Source organism: Hippoglossus stenolepis, chromosome 2, assembly GCF_022539355.2.
Source record: "Hippoglossus stenolepis isolate QCI-W04-F060 chromosome 2, HSTE1.2, whole genome shotgun sequence".
NCBI lineage: Eukaryota > Metazoa > Chordata > Actinopteri > Pleuronectiformes > Pleuronectidae > Hippoglossus > Hippoglossus stenolepis.
Genome location: NC_061484.1, coordinates 21,836,137 through 21,852,013, shown reverse-complemented (window position 1 = coordinate 21,852,013; position 15,877 = coordinate 21,836,137). Strand labels below are relative to the sequence as shown.

The 15,877-nt window shown below is 40.3% G+C and overlaps 2 protein-coding genes across 5 annotated transcripts in view; one reads left to right on the top strand and one right to left on the bottom strand.

Annotated features, from left to right (window-relative positions):
- arhgap10 (Rho GTPase activating protein 10) overlaps positions 1 to 1,238 on the bottom strand; it is a 40,817-nt gene extending 39,579 nt beyond the window's left edge. For 3 of the 4 annotated variants that reach the window (XM_035172748.2, XM_035172765.2, XM_035172757.2), the window contains exon 1: positions 588 to 1,237. In XM_035172748.2, the coding sequence (XP_035028639.1) occupies positions 588 to 741 (154 nt within the window). In that variant the 5' untranslated portion in view covers positions 742 to 1,237. Of the gene's footprint in view, positions 1 to 587 lie in introns of all 4 variants that reach the window. The other variant, XM_047342540.1, reaches the window with a different exon arrangement.
- Positions 1,239 to 3,992: 2,754 nt separating this feature from the next.
- Positions 3,993 to 15,493, top strand: prmt9 (protein arginine methyltransferase 9). Its single transcript, XM_035174993.2, has 13 exons — positions 3,993 to 4,359; positions 5,214 to 5,413; positions 5,855 to 6,003; positions 6,162 to 6,398; positions 6,517 to 6,684; positions 6,771 to 6,873; positions 7,602 to 7,711; positions 7,827 to 8,019; positions 8,789 to 8,972; positions 10,976 to 11,666; positions 11,785 to 11,938; positions 14,116 to 14,238; positions 14,826 to 15,493. The coding sequence occupies exons 2-13, from the start codon at positions 5,216 to 5,218 to the stop codon at positions 15,057 to 15,059; spliced, it is 2,544 nt and encodes an 847-aa protein (XP_035030884.1). The 5' UTR covers positions 3,993 to 4,359; positions 5,214 to 5,215; the 3' UTR covers positions 15,060 to 15,493.
- Positions 15,494 to 15,877: the final 384 nt, after the last annotated feature.

The following is a 15,877-nucleotide window of genomic DNA, read 5'->3' as shown; positions in this document are numbered from 1 at the left end:
AATGTTCCACCATGTATTGTAATTTATATACTGGCATTAAGTAAGGATTTATCAGCTAAAATATGTCATCCATGCATCCCTGGTAATATTCACATATATGTAATTTCCAATGAGAGACTTTCTCTGTATTATTGTAGTTCTTTTCCTTGTATTTGTGTTTGTTTTCTGTTTGATGAATGATGTGAAATAAGTGACTTTGAAACCCAGTAATCCCATTTGCAACATGTCATGTGATTTCAATGTGTTTTGTTGTGTTCTAGTGTGTGTGTTGATATTTATGTCCCAGCTTTTTTAAACTTTGAATGTTACTTCTTTGCTGTGCATCTTGACCAGAAGAGCTACTGGATCTCAATGGGACCTTTCCTGATTACATAAACAAAAAAAAAAAACACAACACAAGCATGACAGTTTCCTCAGGCTCTACTTCTCACTCATCTCAGCAGAGGAAACCGACCAGTAGGAAACTGCGGGAGCGAGATGTTGCAACGTCGGGAAAAAAAAACATCCAGACTTGTTTCCCAGGGCAAGTGCAGTGACTTCAGAGCCCGAATCCCTTTAGAACCCCCCCCCCTCGCAGGGACACTTACGCTTCGTTGCGTTGATGAGGTTCTTCCCATCCTTGTACAGCTCCTTGATGAACCTGTTGGTTTTGTCCAGCTCCGCCTCGTGGACCTTGATTTTGTCCCTGAAGCCGGGGCTGTCCAGGTAGCACTCGCTGAACTCCAGCGGGTGTAGTCCCATTTTTCAAACCCGACTCGCTCGCTCTGAAGCGCCGCAGGGAGGGAAACTAAACTGCCGCTAACTTTTAAAAACAGCTTTTTAAAAGAAAAAAAAAAAATGGTCGTGACGTGTTCGTTATGAGGAGACTCCCGCTCTTGACGCTGCTGGTTTAAAGTCTAACACTGACCACATAGCGAGGTGTGGTAGCAGCGGCTAGCCGAGGTTAGCATGGTGGGTCCTGCCAGAGTGGGTGTTGTTCCCGGTGGTTGTCAGAGGAAAAGCGGCTAACAGGTATAACGGGGGCCAAGGTGGCGGCGGCCCGGTGGCGGGGGAAGTGTTCACCGGAGGTCGCTGGACGGGGGGGTCGTCAGAATATCATGGCTCCCGTGTCCCGTGGCTCTGTCCCCCATCAAACTCCCTCCAGCTCCCGGACTGACAGATGGAGAAACTCCGCTGACATCTGCGTGCGTGTAGCACAACTTCTGACCAAGAGCGCGCAGTCGGTTCCGAGAGCGTTCACTCCACTGCACTTCCTGCTTCGCTCTGCTGCGCCTCCAAGCAGCTCCACGTCGGTACTTATATCAATACCTCTTATTGGTTAGAGCAGCCGATGTATAATCACGTGAGGGAGTTAGATAGTTCGTTAGTTTGTTTCTTAAATTTAACAAACAGTCAGTTAGTTAGGTAGTTTGTTTCTTCTTTCTTTCTTTCTTTCTTTCTTTCTTACTTTCTTTCTTAAATTTAACAAATAGTTTGATAGTTTGTTTCTTAAATTAAACAAACACTTAATTAGTTAGCTAGTTAGTTAGTTAGTTATCACACTTTACCGTCTGGATTAAAAACAAACAGACTTTTGTCATTTCCAAAAACAAGATCAGCACCTTGTGTCCTTGTGATCCATTTTCCAGAGTCTTTTAACCCAAAAGTAAAATTATAACATTCCACAGCAGCGCATAAAAGGTGAAACATTGCTGGTTAAAAACACATGGCTTGCACTTGTCCATATTGGAAGCTACGTCATAATTTGTGCAAGGTTTTTATTTATTGTTATGATTATGATTATGTTTATGTTTATTATTATCATTGAGTATTTCTGAATATTTTCATCATTTCCCTTCTATCTGTGAATGACTTAATCACACGCATAAGAAACTCAAAACAACAAATGTTAATTGTGGAAATCATATGAACAAAATATATTATCTATGCACGGATGCACAAAACAGCAGCACATAATAATAATGACAATAATAATCATGGTTTTGTCCACTCCTGCTGTTTGGTGGACAGATAGTAAAGTTTAAAACACCTTTCACAGAGCAAATTGCTTCACATGATGAATAAACAATACACATATGCAGCAGGAACATAGCAACATAAAATACAACAGAAGAAATATAATAATAGTTTCAAACACTACAATACACAAGGTGCGGCAAAGGCTAGTCTTGATATATAGCATTTAAAGCTTCAATGATCCTCATGATACTGATGAGGATGAATTCCAGCGAAGCAATCGCGCCCTTATTATTTAAAATATAATTTTTTTTATCATGAATGATGGAGCTCCCATCACCGCTGACTCGCACAAGGCAGGACAACATCAATAAATTGATTTAGAGCTGAAAACGTTCAACCTCAGAAGTTCAGTCACATGAATTAACACGGGTGATCATATGGTGCCTCAGATACAGAGGAGTACATAATACAGTATAATACAGTGTACAGTATACTACAGTATAATAATAGTTCTGCTCACAGTTATATTCTGCTGGACAGTCTCATTAAGATCAACACAGATAGTTGTTAGGCTTTAAAATCAGTATCTTAAAAAAAACAACCATCAATTTTATTTCACTTGTATGCCATTTTTCTGTTGACATTAAGAAAAGAGAGAGTATGGGCAGAAGGGTGTTCCTCTTCCTGTCCGAAGGTGGGGCGGTGAACTATGTTGAGCTCTTGTACTCTTTGATTGTGACTTATTGCTTCTTTCGCTCCCTCAGAGGAAGAGACTTTCACTTTCATGCAGTTTGTGAATTAAACTGAGATCAACACGATTCAGCAAAACTCAGATCAACTTTGTTCGTTGTCAAACCTGAGAAACAAAAAACTGAAGAAATAAATCCACAGACGGAAACAGATACTGCTCCTTCAAAATAAAAGTCCAGGTCTTATTCGATGTCAAAGCTGCCGATACAAATTCTCGTAAAGTTACGACTTCATTCTCACTGTGCTCAAAATCGGATTGAATAGAATGATTTGAACTGATCTATTTGTTTGTTTGTTGTTTATCCCTGAAAGTGTTATTGTTTTGTTTGTTTGTTGATCTCTAGACTCTTCATTGTTGTTGAATATCATTTCTTTTCTCTCTATTTTATTTTGTAAATCTGTGTTTATAGACATACATGTTTGTTAATCCAACATGAAAAGTTTCTTTGTGGTGGAAGTTGATTCAACATTAAATAAGAGTTTTTTCAGCGTCACAATTCACATTATATTGAATTAACACATAATAAATATTGTGTGACAGCTTTCTGTTACTCCATTGTTGGAGAAGGGGACATTTTACATAAAGCACTATTTCCCTGTGATACATTCAACTCCCGTGGAACTAGACAATAAAGGTTAATTTTTTATGAAATGAGGAAGTGCATGTGTCTCTTTATGATCGCTTTACCCTCAGCCCTACTTAGTGCAATTCTCATGTCTGTTTGTAATTTAAGTGACTGTAACATGTCAACAACTTCATTCCCATCTGCTCCTACTTGGGCAGGAACCAAACAGAAGCAGATCCATATTGTACAGTGTGTGTTGAATGGTGGATTTTCAAAGAGGAGATCTTGTCTGCATGATTTGGTTGATGTAATGCTTGTCAGTGCGGCCAAGCTGTCTGGTGCTATTGGTGCATTGTGTTTTCTGCTGGGGCTTATTGTTGTAATTGCATACAATATAGAATATAAGGTCTTGTAATATATCCATGAGTGTTGGCCACAGTTTCAGGTTCAGCTCAGTGAATGGAAATGGAAAATATTACTTTACATTAGGAGATCATGCAAATTTAGTTAAAGAGACAGTTCACAGAGATACTGTAGTTTAGATCAACTATATTGTTTCCACCAGATACTCTGATAAACACCTTTGTATTTAGAGATCAGACAACATCAGTCAAATACCTTTAATGTGACATTTTCCAATTTACAACGTGATCACCTGCAGATGAATGTTTCCTCACGACCCGGGGGGAACCATGTCGCTCGCTCCATGTTCGTGTCGGAAGGTTTTATCGCACGGACTCGCCTCTGGTTGAACGGTAGCTGCAGCTTCATCCTTAGCAGAGATGTGATTTGAGAGGTTTTTAAACAACCAGCGCGTGGATGCAACGTGGATACAAATCAGAAATGTCGGTTTCGTGACACGCAGCTGAGTTATCGCAGCTTTTTTTCTGTTTGTTTGTTTTTTTATCATGTGAGCTAACGTTAGCATCCTGCTGCTGGAGGAAGAACCGCTCGGTGCGATGCTAACTGCAGAAGCGCAACGTTAACGTCTTGTGTGTTCGCGGGATAAACACGCAAATAGATGAAATAGAAACAAACGCGTCTTTCTCCTCAGTCTGCAGCCTGTGACGTCACGCCTCTCACAGTGAGTCCTCACGCAAGTCGTGTCTGTAAAGAACAGAGCAGCTTTCAGTGTGTCTGTTGTGGTTTTATTTTTTTTAATTAACTTTTTTAAAACTGGCTTTGTAAGGTTTCCTGTTTATGTTGATGTTATTTTTATAATTATTATGACTTTACAAAGTTAGGACATTAGCAGAAAAACACAATTGTGATAATTATTGGGAATGTCAGTGATAATAATAATTAATTAAGTCATGTCAACCCATAACTTTTACTAATAAAATCCATAATTTTAGGTTCATAATTCTGACTTCATATCTTATAACTGTGACTTCTTATGTCAAAGTTTTGGATCTGTTGTCTTAGTGAGAAATACAAGGTTTGTCCCAATATCTCACAATGAGAAAAACAAATATTATTCCTGAATTGATTCATGTATTTTATTTTCGTAATTTTCCTCTGTTTTCGTAATTTTTTTCCTCCCAGAAGAAACTACCTTTCATGGTTATGAGCTGAACAGTACAGTGTTTTTTATGGAACAAGGGCTGTAGATGATGATCATTTTCATATCCAACTACTCTTTGGATTATTTTCTCTGTCAATAAATAATTTAGTCTGAAAAAACGAGTCCCCAGATATCGTATCAAATTTCCCATAATGTTAAGCCAAGAAAAAGCAGAGAAATTGCCTATTTGAGAAGCTGGAACTTTTCATTTTTGGAAGTTTTGCCTAAGAAGAACTCAGACTTGCAGGTTTTTCTGCTGACAGACTAGTCGCTAAAGCTCCGTGTAGAAACTTTAACTCCTGGCTTTATTAGTCATTATCACCTCTTATTAGACGTCTCAAGCTTTACCTTTTTTATTTTTGTATTTTCTCAAGGGATGCCTAATGCCAGTGCGAAGCCGAAGCACAGCAGGAGGAGCAGGAGGCGACGCAGAGAGGACCCGGCCAGGAACGAGCTGGTCTCGAGTTCTCTGGAAAGTGCCCAGCAGTGCCTGTTCAACCAAGACTATGGAACGGCGTTTGTTCACTACCTCCTGGTCCTCAACCTCGCACCCTTGTTTAAGGACATTGCAAAGGTGATGACTGTTTGCTTTACTCAGAAACCCAGTCTGTGTACACACTCACTGCACTGATAACACAAAACCGCAATCGCACAATCGTATGCTGTGTGTGCGATCGCTTGTTCTTTCCTTCACTGCTTTCTCTATAATAGACAGTAATTCACGATCATGATTTTTCATCCCTAGTAACAGATGTGGAGTCAATTAATGATTATTTTATACATGTAAAATGCAGAGAATTGCATTGTGGGATTGCCAGAGGGTACTTTAATTTGTTTATTTAAGGGGACGATGTAGTGGATACATTTAAACACACAGAACTGAGAAACTGAAATTAAATGCAGAGCAGGAAATGCAGGGAAATATAGTGAGTATAGCTAATAGTGATTTAAGATCTAGCGTTAGTGTTCGGATTTTAACTGCGGAACTAAAACTTTTGTGACATCTCTCTTCCAGGAGTCCTTCAGGTTCACTCTGTTCAAATGGGCAGAGGAGCTGGACTCTGTGGGACGTATCCAGGACCTTTTTGACTGTTACGAACAAGCACTGGAGCTTTTCCCTGCGGACGAGGTCATCCTAAACAGCATGGGTGAACAGCTGTTCAGGTGGGCTCCTGCGCTGTGGGAACGTTAATGTTTGCACGTTATTTCCAACACCTCAACACTCCTGTAATTCCAGGGTGTAATTTAGTTTTGACATTTGTAAGATAAAGCATCTGCTCATGGTTTTTTGTCTTTATTTTGGCTCCTCTTTGATCGTCCAGGATGGGATTTAGAGACGAAGCTGCAGGTCATTTCCACAAAGCCTTAAAGCTGAGACCGGATTACCCAGAAGCCAGGGAGAACTTCTACCGTGTGGCCAACTGGCTGGTGGAGCGCTGGCATTTCTTAATGCTCAACGACCACAGGAGGAACCAGAAATATCAGCAAGCCATTCAGAAGGCTGTTCAGAACGGCTGCCACACTGTGCTGGACATAGGTACTGGCACTGGGATCCTTGGGTGAGAAATGTTCTCTGAGAATTTGGAAACTTTTTGTTTTTAAAGTTTTGTGGTGAATTTTATTTATAAGTTAGAGTGACATAAATTCGTGTTCTGATTTCCTGTCCTCTCTGTAAAGTATGTGTGCTAAGAAGGCAGGGGCTGCTGAGGTGTACGCCTGCGAGCTGTCGAAGACGATGTACGAACTGGCCTGTGAGGTGGTGACTGCCAATGGAATGGAAGGCAGCATCAAGATCCTTCACATGAAATCTCTGGAGATGGAAGTGCCAAAGGACATCCCACACAGGTGCAGTTTCGGTTTGATCTCACAGACTCCGCATCTCCATCTTCGTTTGAGCTGATGTGAAATTTATACTCGTGTGTTTTTCTCAGGGTGTCCTTGGTGGTGACGGAGACAGTGGATGCAGGGTTGTTTGGAGAGGGCATCATCGAGAGTCTCATTCATGCCTGGCACCACCTCCTGCTGCCTCCAAAGGTAACTTCAGTTATTCAGCACAAACGCAGAGCTTTATACTCCAGTTGCAATATAAAAAATTAAAAATCGACTGCTCTTTGTCTCTATGACGCACAGACCTCTCATGGTCATGCAAATCCTGAAAAGGTTACTGTGAAGCTTGATAAATATATTAAAAGCAGGTGGTGGGTGGGCGCTTGGAGAATCCAGAGACCAGGCAATGTAATGTTTTGGTATCACAAAGACCAAAACCAATTATAGATTATGTTACTCCTTGTCAATTTCCAAACCTGAAAGATTTCAAAGTTTCTCTGTAAAAAGCTGCTTTGCAACATGCAAACATTTCATTAACCCAGGTAATTCATACCCTAACCATGTTATAGAGTACTTACATATGCAACCTTACAGATATATTTCCACTATAAGCGATAGAAAGTCAGTCCAATATTCATGGCACGTTGAGAGGCCATTGATGTTGTGACATGATGTTGGTTCAGTTTTTATTTGGGCCATATTCAACCTCTGACAACATATAGGTTTAGATTTTGTTTCACCTTTCTGTGTCCAGCAGATGTGACGTTTCATTTCTTTCAACACATTTAGTAACTGCAGTAACTGCACACAATATTGCTTGTATTTGTTTCTAACCCGAAACCTGCCAGTGTTCAGTTAACATGCATGTTGCATTGGTGCCATTAATGAGGCCTAATGTGCTTAATCATTAAAAACATGTATTTCTTTCCCTAAAGAGAGGTGAGAATGAATTCAAGGACCAGTCTGCGACCGGACGGGTCATCCCTGCTGGAGCCACTGTGTTCGGTATGGCTGTTGAGTGCAATGAGATCCGCCGGCATCACAGGTAGGCCTCCATCTCTGTATTCTGTGTCAGATAAGATGTGTTTTCCTGATCAGTTCTTTTGAAGCATCAGTACAAGTTGTCTGAACCTCATATGGAATTGTTTGTCTTTGTACAGGCAGTGTGTGTCAGAGGTGGGAGGTCTGTCCATGGCTGCAGCCGGGCAGCTGCGGAGTCCAGTGAGCTGCAGCACTGAACCAGACGACTCCATGGAGCCGTACACCACAGAGAGACTGAGCCGACTGCCAGGAGGATACAAATCTCTCACAGAGCCATTCACAGCCTTCAACATCGATTTCAATAATGTTCAGGTGAGCAAAATCTGTTTGTGTACTATCAATTTAACCAAGTGTTTATTCTGTGTGTATTTGATGGCTGGTGTCAAGTAGAATAATGTAATAATGAGACAAATATTTATTGTCCTGACCACATGTCTGTTAGTCCCATGAAACTAATATACCAACTTCCTCACAGCCTTAAATATTGCAAACAAGTGGCCTCTTATTATTCAGCTGCGAGCCTGCACGGATATTCTGATTTATGAACTCCCAGTTCACATCTGGCAGATTGGAAACATTGCATTAGTCTGGTTAGGCAGGCACCTGCAGGAGGATTTGTTGATACTGTACATGTATTCCTTCACGTGAAGAGGGGACTTGCAGGCAAATGTACCCTTATTACAGAACCCTTATCACAGAGCTGTGAAACAGTCCACAGTCTGTGAAGCAAACTCCCTTTAGCAGAGAGGTCTGGTGAATCGGATAAACCCAGCTTTAGTTTAATCTCCCGAGTGTCGGGGACCCTGATATTTTCTCACCTTCCTATTACTCTTTATTTTCTTGTGGTTTTGATGTAGTTTGGGTGATTTGCAACGAGCCAGTGAGGTTAGATTTGACTGTGTTAGCTTTGGGCCTCTGTAACACAAAAAAAACGTATTGGTCTGATCAGGCTGGACAGATGTATTCAATATTATTGATATAAATATGTAAGACTGATGTAAACATATAGTGTAAACAACCCCATTTTTAAAAATGTGTCTGTAACTTTGCTGTGTTGCTGTTGTATGATGGTGACCTGTAGGACCTGGAGGGCCTGAGCTCCAGGGAGGTTCAGCAGCTCTACCTGCCCGTCATCAAGGAGGGGGAGCTGGATGCTCTGGCCGTGTGGTTCCAGCTCCACCTGGATGAGGAGAGCAGTCTGTCTACTGGGCCTCAGGAGGACACCTGCTGGGAACAGGCCATCTATCCTGTCCACAGCGCCAAGGGTAAGACACACCAAGATACACCAATAGAGACACAAGAGACCACATTTTCAATTGTATATATTTATATATACAGATTACAGTTTAAAACTTCTGGCTTGTCGGATTTTAGTTTAGAAACCAAGCTTGTTTATATCATCCTGCCTGTATTCTCTACTCCCGTCTGTCATGCACTTCCAATGTTGTATCAGATGAGGGCAGTGTTTGTCATATCCTGGATTCTTTACCTTTTAAACCTGACATGTCAGTAATAAAAGAGATACAAGAAATATTGTAGCCCGATAAATCATTACTACTTTTACTATTTTCTGAGAATTGTTTAATGTAAACCATGATAGCACATAAAAATGTAGCTTCTTGAAAATCTGATTAAATATGACATTATAAAAATTACATTACATTTACTTACATTTTAAAATTAAGACCCAATTAAAATAATATATATAAAGAATTATAAATACCTTTTCCACATTAGTAGAAAACTATTTTATGAACTATGGCAATAAAGCTATTATTTACTTTATAGTTTATGGTAGTTACTATATTGATACCATATGATTATATTGACTTTACTATATTTATCTTACGATTTTAAAAAGCTATAATTTACCACCAAAGTAAATATACATATTTTTAATTTATACTTTATTTGACCAGGAAGGTCCCACTGAGGGAGTCCCGGTCAAGAAGGGCAACAATGAAATAATAGTTTCAAATATAAATACAAACAGGGACAAATAAAAAACGTACTAATACACAGCAAACAGATTCAAGACGGAACAGAAATACAAACACACAGGAATCAATGGCAAAAGTGAATCATTGAAAATAAAAAGCATGTTTAAAGTAATCTATGAAATCAGATTTTTTAATATTTTTAAACATGCCATGAGCAGGTAATGATTTCAAGCTTGTGGTGCATGAAACCAAAAGGTAGATTTACTCGTTGGGATCTTAAAATTGAAAGCATTCAGCATTCTTCAATTGTTTTAATTATATTAAATTAAAGTTGCCTAATTTCCTAAAGAGCTCTCCCAACTCTTTACTCTGCTATAAGAGCCAGGCAGCTGTGAGCGTAATACCTGCTGACACGAGGTGACATGTTCCAGTTGGCAACGAGGTGCATCATCTCGCAGACAGAGCTCGGCAGCATTTCCCCGCGCTGCTAATTGGCTCGGGCAGCGTCAAGGGAGCCGCCACCTTTCCTGGTGATCACCAACATCCGCTTCCCGGCCGCGGTGACGTGTGTGCCGTGATCGCCTGTGACACTCTTTAGTGTTCATGAAATTCTTATAGGCAATAAATATGCATTTCTTCCAAATGCCTCTGACGAGCGGTGCGCTGACATGAAGACATGAACAGATGTTATTCCTGTAGGAATCCTTTCTGCCCCCTCTCTCTCTCTCCCCAGTCCCCTGAATCTCATTTCTCCGTTGGGCTTGCTCTCCCTTCCTCTCCTCTTTGCTTTCTGTATTTTCCTTTCCCCCTCCGCCTCCTCACTCTATTTCTACAACGATCTAAAAATGTTATCAGGGATTCTTCTTTCATGCCAGTTCAAAACTCCAAATGCGTTATGTTACATTATGAATAACTATTGTTATCATCGTGAGTTTTTATTGTTAATTTTCTATTTCTGTACAGCAGGTGTAAACCCTTTTAGTTCCATCCACATAACTCCAGGGTTTGATATTTGAAATTTCGATGCATGTGCAGATACAATACATGATATTAGGTATTTACCCCAAAACAAACTTTATGTTCAGTTATACAACAACAATTTAATAAACAAACAAACAAAAACTATTTTAATATCTCTATTTGAATGATAAATGAACTATAAATCTGACCAAATATCCAACAACTTTCAGCACTTGACAGTATGAAGAGTTGCTGCTGTGGGCATGTGCCTTTTACTGGACCAAGAAACGCTTTGATTTAAATTCCACATCCTACATTGTTCTATTAAAATCAGGTTTGGTCAATTGTTTCCTTTATTGTTTCTTCAGGTTTTGTCCTGAAACCCGGAGACAAGCTGATTGTTGAGATCTCCTGCCTAGACGCCTACCTGAGGCTCTGCAGCGTCGCCGTGCTGAGAGACGACCACGAAATCCGCCTGGACAAGCGCCACGACTCGAGGTTCTCTGGGAATCCCGTTTCAATCCCAAACCCAGAAGCAGAACTGTGCAGCGCATTAGCGTGCCTTCAAACCGGCCAGACTCCCACTAAAGACTTCTGCATGCTGGAATGCGCAGAAATGGCCCTCGTGAACAATCAGGATTACCACCAGAGGTTTTCCAGTGCGTTCGGAAAACTTGTCTCTCGGCTGAAGATAAAATGCCAAAACGTTCAGTCGGGCCAGGCTGACCCTGCTCAACCCACAGACTCTAGTGACCTGCTGTACGTGCTGGACGTGTCGGAGGGCTTCTCTTTACTCTCCTTCATTGCTGCCAGTCACGGTCACGTAAAGGCCTACAGCTCCGTGGAGAAGAAGAAGCAACAGGAAGTGCTAAAGAAACTGGCTCACTCCAATAACATCCCAGAACAGCATCTGGAGTTCTGGCTCAACCACGTGGAGGACGAGCACGGGATGCTGCAGAGGCCGTCCAGGGAGAAGCTGTGGACCGCCATCATCCTGGACTGTGTGGAAACCTGTGGTCTGATCCGACAGAAGCTGATGGAGAAAGCGTCACTGGCCAGGTAAGAGGAAGTGGCAAACATTTAGTTGTGTTTTTGGTTATTACACTTATCGTAGTTTTAAATATTTATGGTTAATATTTTAAGACACTTAACTAGTACATGTAATGAACTGCACCAGGTGTCTGCTGGAGGAAGGAGGACAGATCTTCCCACAGCGGATCGTGGTGTATGGGATGTTGGTGGAGTCGGACATGTTGCTGCTGGAGAGCGCCGTCCAGGGTCAGGAGCCGACACTGGGATTCAACATCGCTCCCTTCATCAACCAGTTCACTGTAAGTTTACCAACGTACAGTAAGCTACTATGTATCCAGGTTAACTTCTTTATGGTATTGATATATGATAACATGAGGTACATTGTTGCTTTTAGTTCAGCCAATCCACATGAAAACAGTAACAACACTGAATAATATCTAAGATCCCAGCTAGTGGACGGCTGGTTTGCAAAATGACAGTTGAACATCTATGCCATACCCACTGCATCTGCTATAACTATAATTAATAATACTAATATTTTAAAATGTGGTCAGCAAAACAGGTTTTTCAGAACAGAACATGCATCATTTTTATTGCCCCAACTGTGAAAAAACAAACATGTTTACTGGTTTCATCCAATGAAACTGCTCTATTTTTAAACTTCTGACCTCTGGAGTGATGACATTGAATCTAACTAACCAATCAGTGTCAAGTCTGGTCTTGTAAGTCGCCAACAGGCAGAGTTGGCTGATATTGATGTTCAAATATAATAAATGTAAAATGTATTCACCTAATTAATGGGAATTTAAAACTAAAATTGTTAGATCTGTGTAAAAAGTACAAATTGGCTGATATATTAGTGTCACTGTCATCAATGTCATCAGTCGGGCTATTGTATATCCACTGTATTACTGTTTTATTATTTATATTCATACAGTGTTGACTTTCTTGAAATTGATAAAATATGAACATTAACTAAATTTTAAGATTCTTTGACTGTAGAACAACCACGGTGCTCATACTTCTGTTCACCTTGGAGTTTGGACTTTGTATTATTATTTCAATAACAAAATATAATCCAATATTTAATAGACTTTAAATGAGATCTTGTATTTGGAGACGTCTTGTTTAATTGAAAGAGAATCGCATTGCGCCCTTACACCGTTATTGTTGAGCCGAAACTTCTTCAGTCTTCAGAACACAAGTTTGAAAATCCTCCCATTGTAACATCTCGGGCCACTCGTATCTCGTATTCCGTCTCATGTTCCTGATGCAACCGTCAATCTCGCACTCCTGATGCAACCGTCAATATTGACAGTCTTCACATACACTACGCTGTGTTTGTGCGCTTGCATCATTCACTTTCAAATTCCGTGCATTAGGTGCAAATGTGTAGCCCGAGGTGTTTGTTAAATATGATTGGCACACGGCGCGATGCAATAAAAATGTCGATAAACATCTCAGGTTGTATTTGACTTGATTTGACTGGAGATGATCAGACGGACTCTGATTCCAGTTGCTTTGTTTTCTACCTTGTACAGTTTGTGTTGAGTTGAACAAGGTATTCGCCGAGGTCCAGGCCTGAGTTTACTGTTGTTTGATGTGTGTTTCCCAGCTGCTTTACAGAAGCTGCAAAATCCCTTTGAATTCTCTTCCTTTTATTATTTGGTCTGTTAGTTGTTGTCTTTTATTTTTTCCCAGTATCATGTTTGTGATCTGATTTCTCGGGCCCCACGCGGGATGGTCGTTTGCTTTAACAGATGTTGTCTTTGAAGCCCTCTGTGGAGGGACCTTTTCTAGCACAACTGTCACACAAGACACAACACACGGCTCTGCCCGGGACATTCCTACCTGAATCCATCAGTACACATTACATCTAGCACATCAGAAAGCGGGCACGGAGGTCTACACAACTGTGACAGGGAGGAGGAAAGATTCTTTTGTTCTGCAGTGAAGGAAACCGTGACACCTTTCTGTGCCGCCACTTTGATTTCTTCCTCTGCGTTTTAAGTCTGGTGCCCCGCAGCCACGGCCTCTTTTGTCAAGTTCGGAGGAGTTTGAGGTGGAAGATTAGTTTCTAAGCATCAATCAATGATCGAGTGATTATCCACTGACACGAGCAATTAAGAGCTAATGTGGATGAACGCTGGCTTGTGAGAAAGTGAGCCTACATCAATTGTGAGTTAGCTTCTGCACCTTATATACATTCAAGTGTTCCTCTGCCTTTTCTGTTCTTTTTTAAATAACTATCTGTACTATGAGTTTTAAGAGAACCAATATGGTTTTCTAGAGCCCGACCAATATAGATTTGATTGGTGGATACAGATACCAATATTTGGGACCAAACAATTGAAAAAGAAATGTAATTGAGGCTTGATATTTTACAGTTTATGTCTGAAAGGGTCATATCAGCCAATTTGTATTAGTTTTCTGCAAAGAACCTGTTAAAATTGTTGTAATGTCTCATGCACTTTAGGTCCCAGTCCACGTGTTCCTGGATTTTTCCACTCTGGAGTGCAGACATCTCAGTGAGTCTGTGGAGCTCTTTGTTCTGGACCTCATGGACGCCAATGCAAACTACTCCAACAGGGAAGTCAAGGTAAGGCCTGCATTGGACCAGTGTGATTGAAATTAGTATAATTAAGATGTCGCCTGTGAAGAAGAGCTCTGGTGGAACAGTGTAGAGCTGCTGAAGCTTGAACTCGTGCATTGACTCTGCCAGTATAGTTTAAATAAACATCCCAGAGCTGCCTACATGAACATTCAGCACCAGAAAACTGAAAATAAGTCACAAACACAAACTTCAAATTTTACTTTTTAACTTTACTGTTTTGTGCTCCTGCCTCAATTCAGCCCAGAACACTTTTTTGAATATTGGCTGAGAAGCTGCAGTTTAAAGAAATCACTAAATGAAGAAATAAATGTTAAAATGTTCAAGCTTTGGGTCAGAGACCCTCTTCAAGGCACGAGGACATGTCTTCTCTTTCAGAATTTTCAGAAATTTAAACTTATTGTCTGTAACTGTCTTTTAGTCACTCTTATGTTCACATCTGATGTACTTTAGGGTGTCTTTACCTCTTAACCGGATTTTAAAATGACAAGATTTAGAAGTGACTGGAATTGAGTATTAGACCTTGTCTATGTTCCATTAAGTATCTTGTTAAAGCCCTGATCCGTGTTGTCCAGGTCCAGGCTACATCCTCCGGCAGAATAACAGCAATTCCCTTCTGGTACCACATCCACCTGGACCAGGAGATCAGCATCAGCACCCTGAGCCAGAACTCTCACTGGAAGCAGGCGGCCGCTGTGCTGCAGCAGCCCCTGCAGGTACAGGCTAGAGACTGGGTCCTTCTGGCTGTGAAGCTTCACAAGAGCACCATCTCCATATCAGCACATGTAGTCAATGAGCAGACTCAGTAATAACCTGGTTGTAGCTTCATTTTAGATTATTGTCACAAGCTCTATAGGGAAATGCATTAAATTACTATGCATTCACTTCTTGGTATTATTTAATACCACAAGAGGATTTCAGTTTGTGTTTTTTTTTTTTAATAAATTCAATATCAGTCTCTGTTCTGAGATTGAGTAGAAACCTGCATGACCCGAAGCTGCTTCATCACAACCATTAAGAAAGTTCAGCTTTGAACGTTCAAGTCCTGTTTTTATTTGTAAATTGTTACAGGTCTCAGGACATTTATAATTTATACTTATGAATATACTATTTGTAAGTATATAATATAAACATCATAGTTGTCCCTTTTGATTGCAGTTGATTTTGTAAAGATTGTTTGTGTGTATAAATAAAAAAAAAGCAACAATAAATGTGACATTTTCTTAATAAATGGAAAACATGAGCAAACTGTAGTTAATCTGATTTATTGACGAGACAGAAGATGTATTTAAATTAACCTGTGGAACAAATTCATCTGATGTGATCCTGACAGTTTTATTACAAAATAAAAAAGAAATCACATAAGGCAATGCAACATGTTTCAGCTGGACACGGACCATACAGTCGATATCATACATTTACGTATTTACTGACACATCAACCTGATATCCACTGTACATCAAACATGTCAATATCCCTGCACATATCCATGTAAGTCACAAAATACGCCAAGTAGAATCTATAGGTAAAATCAATGGCTTAGGTGCAAAGTTGGTTAAAAGGCTAAAAGGTGGATGGAGAACCTCATCACATATTAACAGATAAATGAAAGAAGTGGATAGATTAG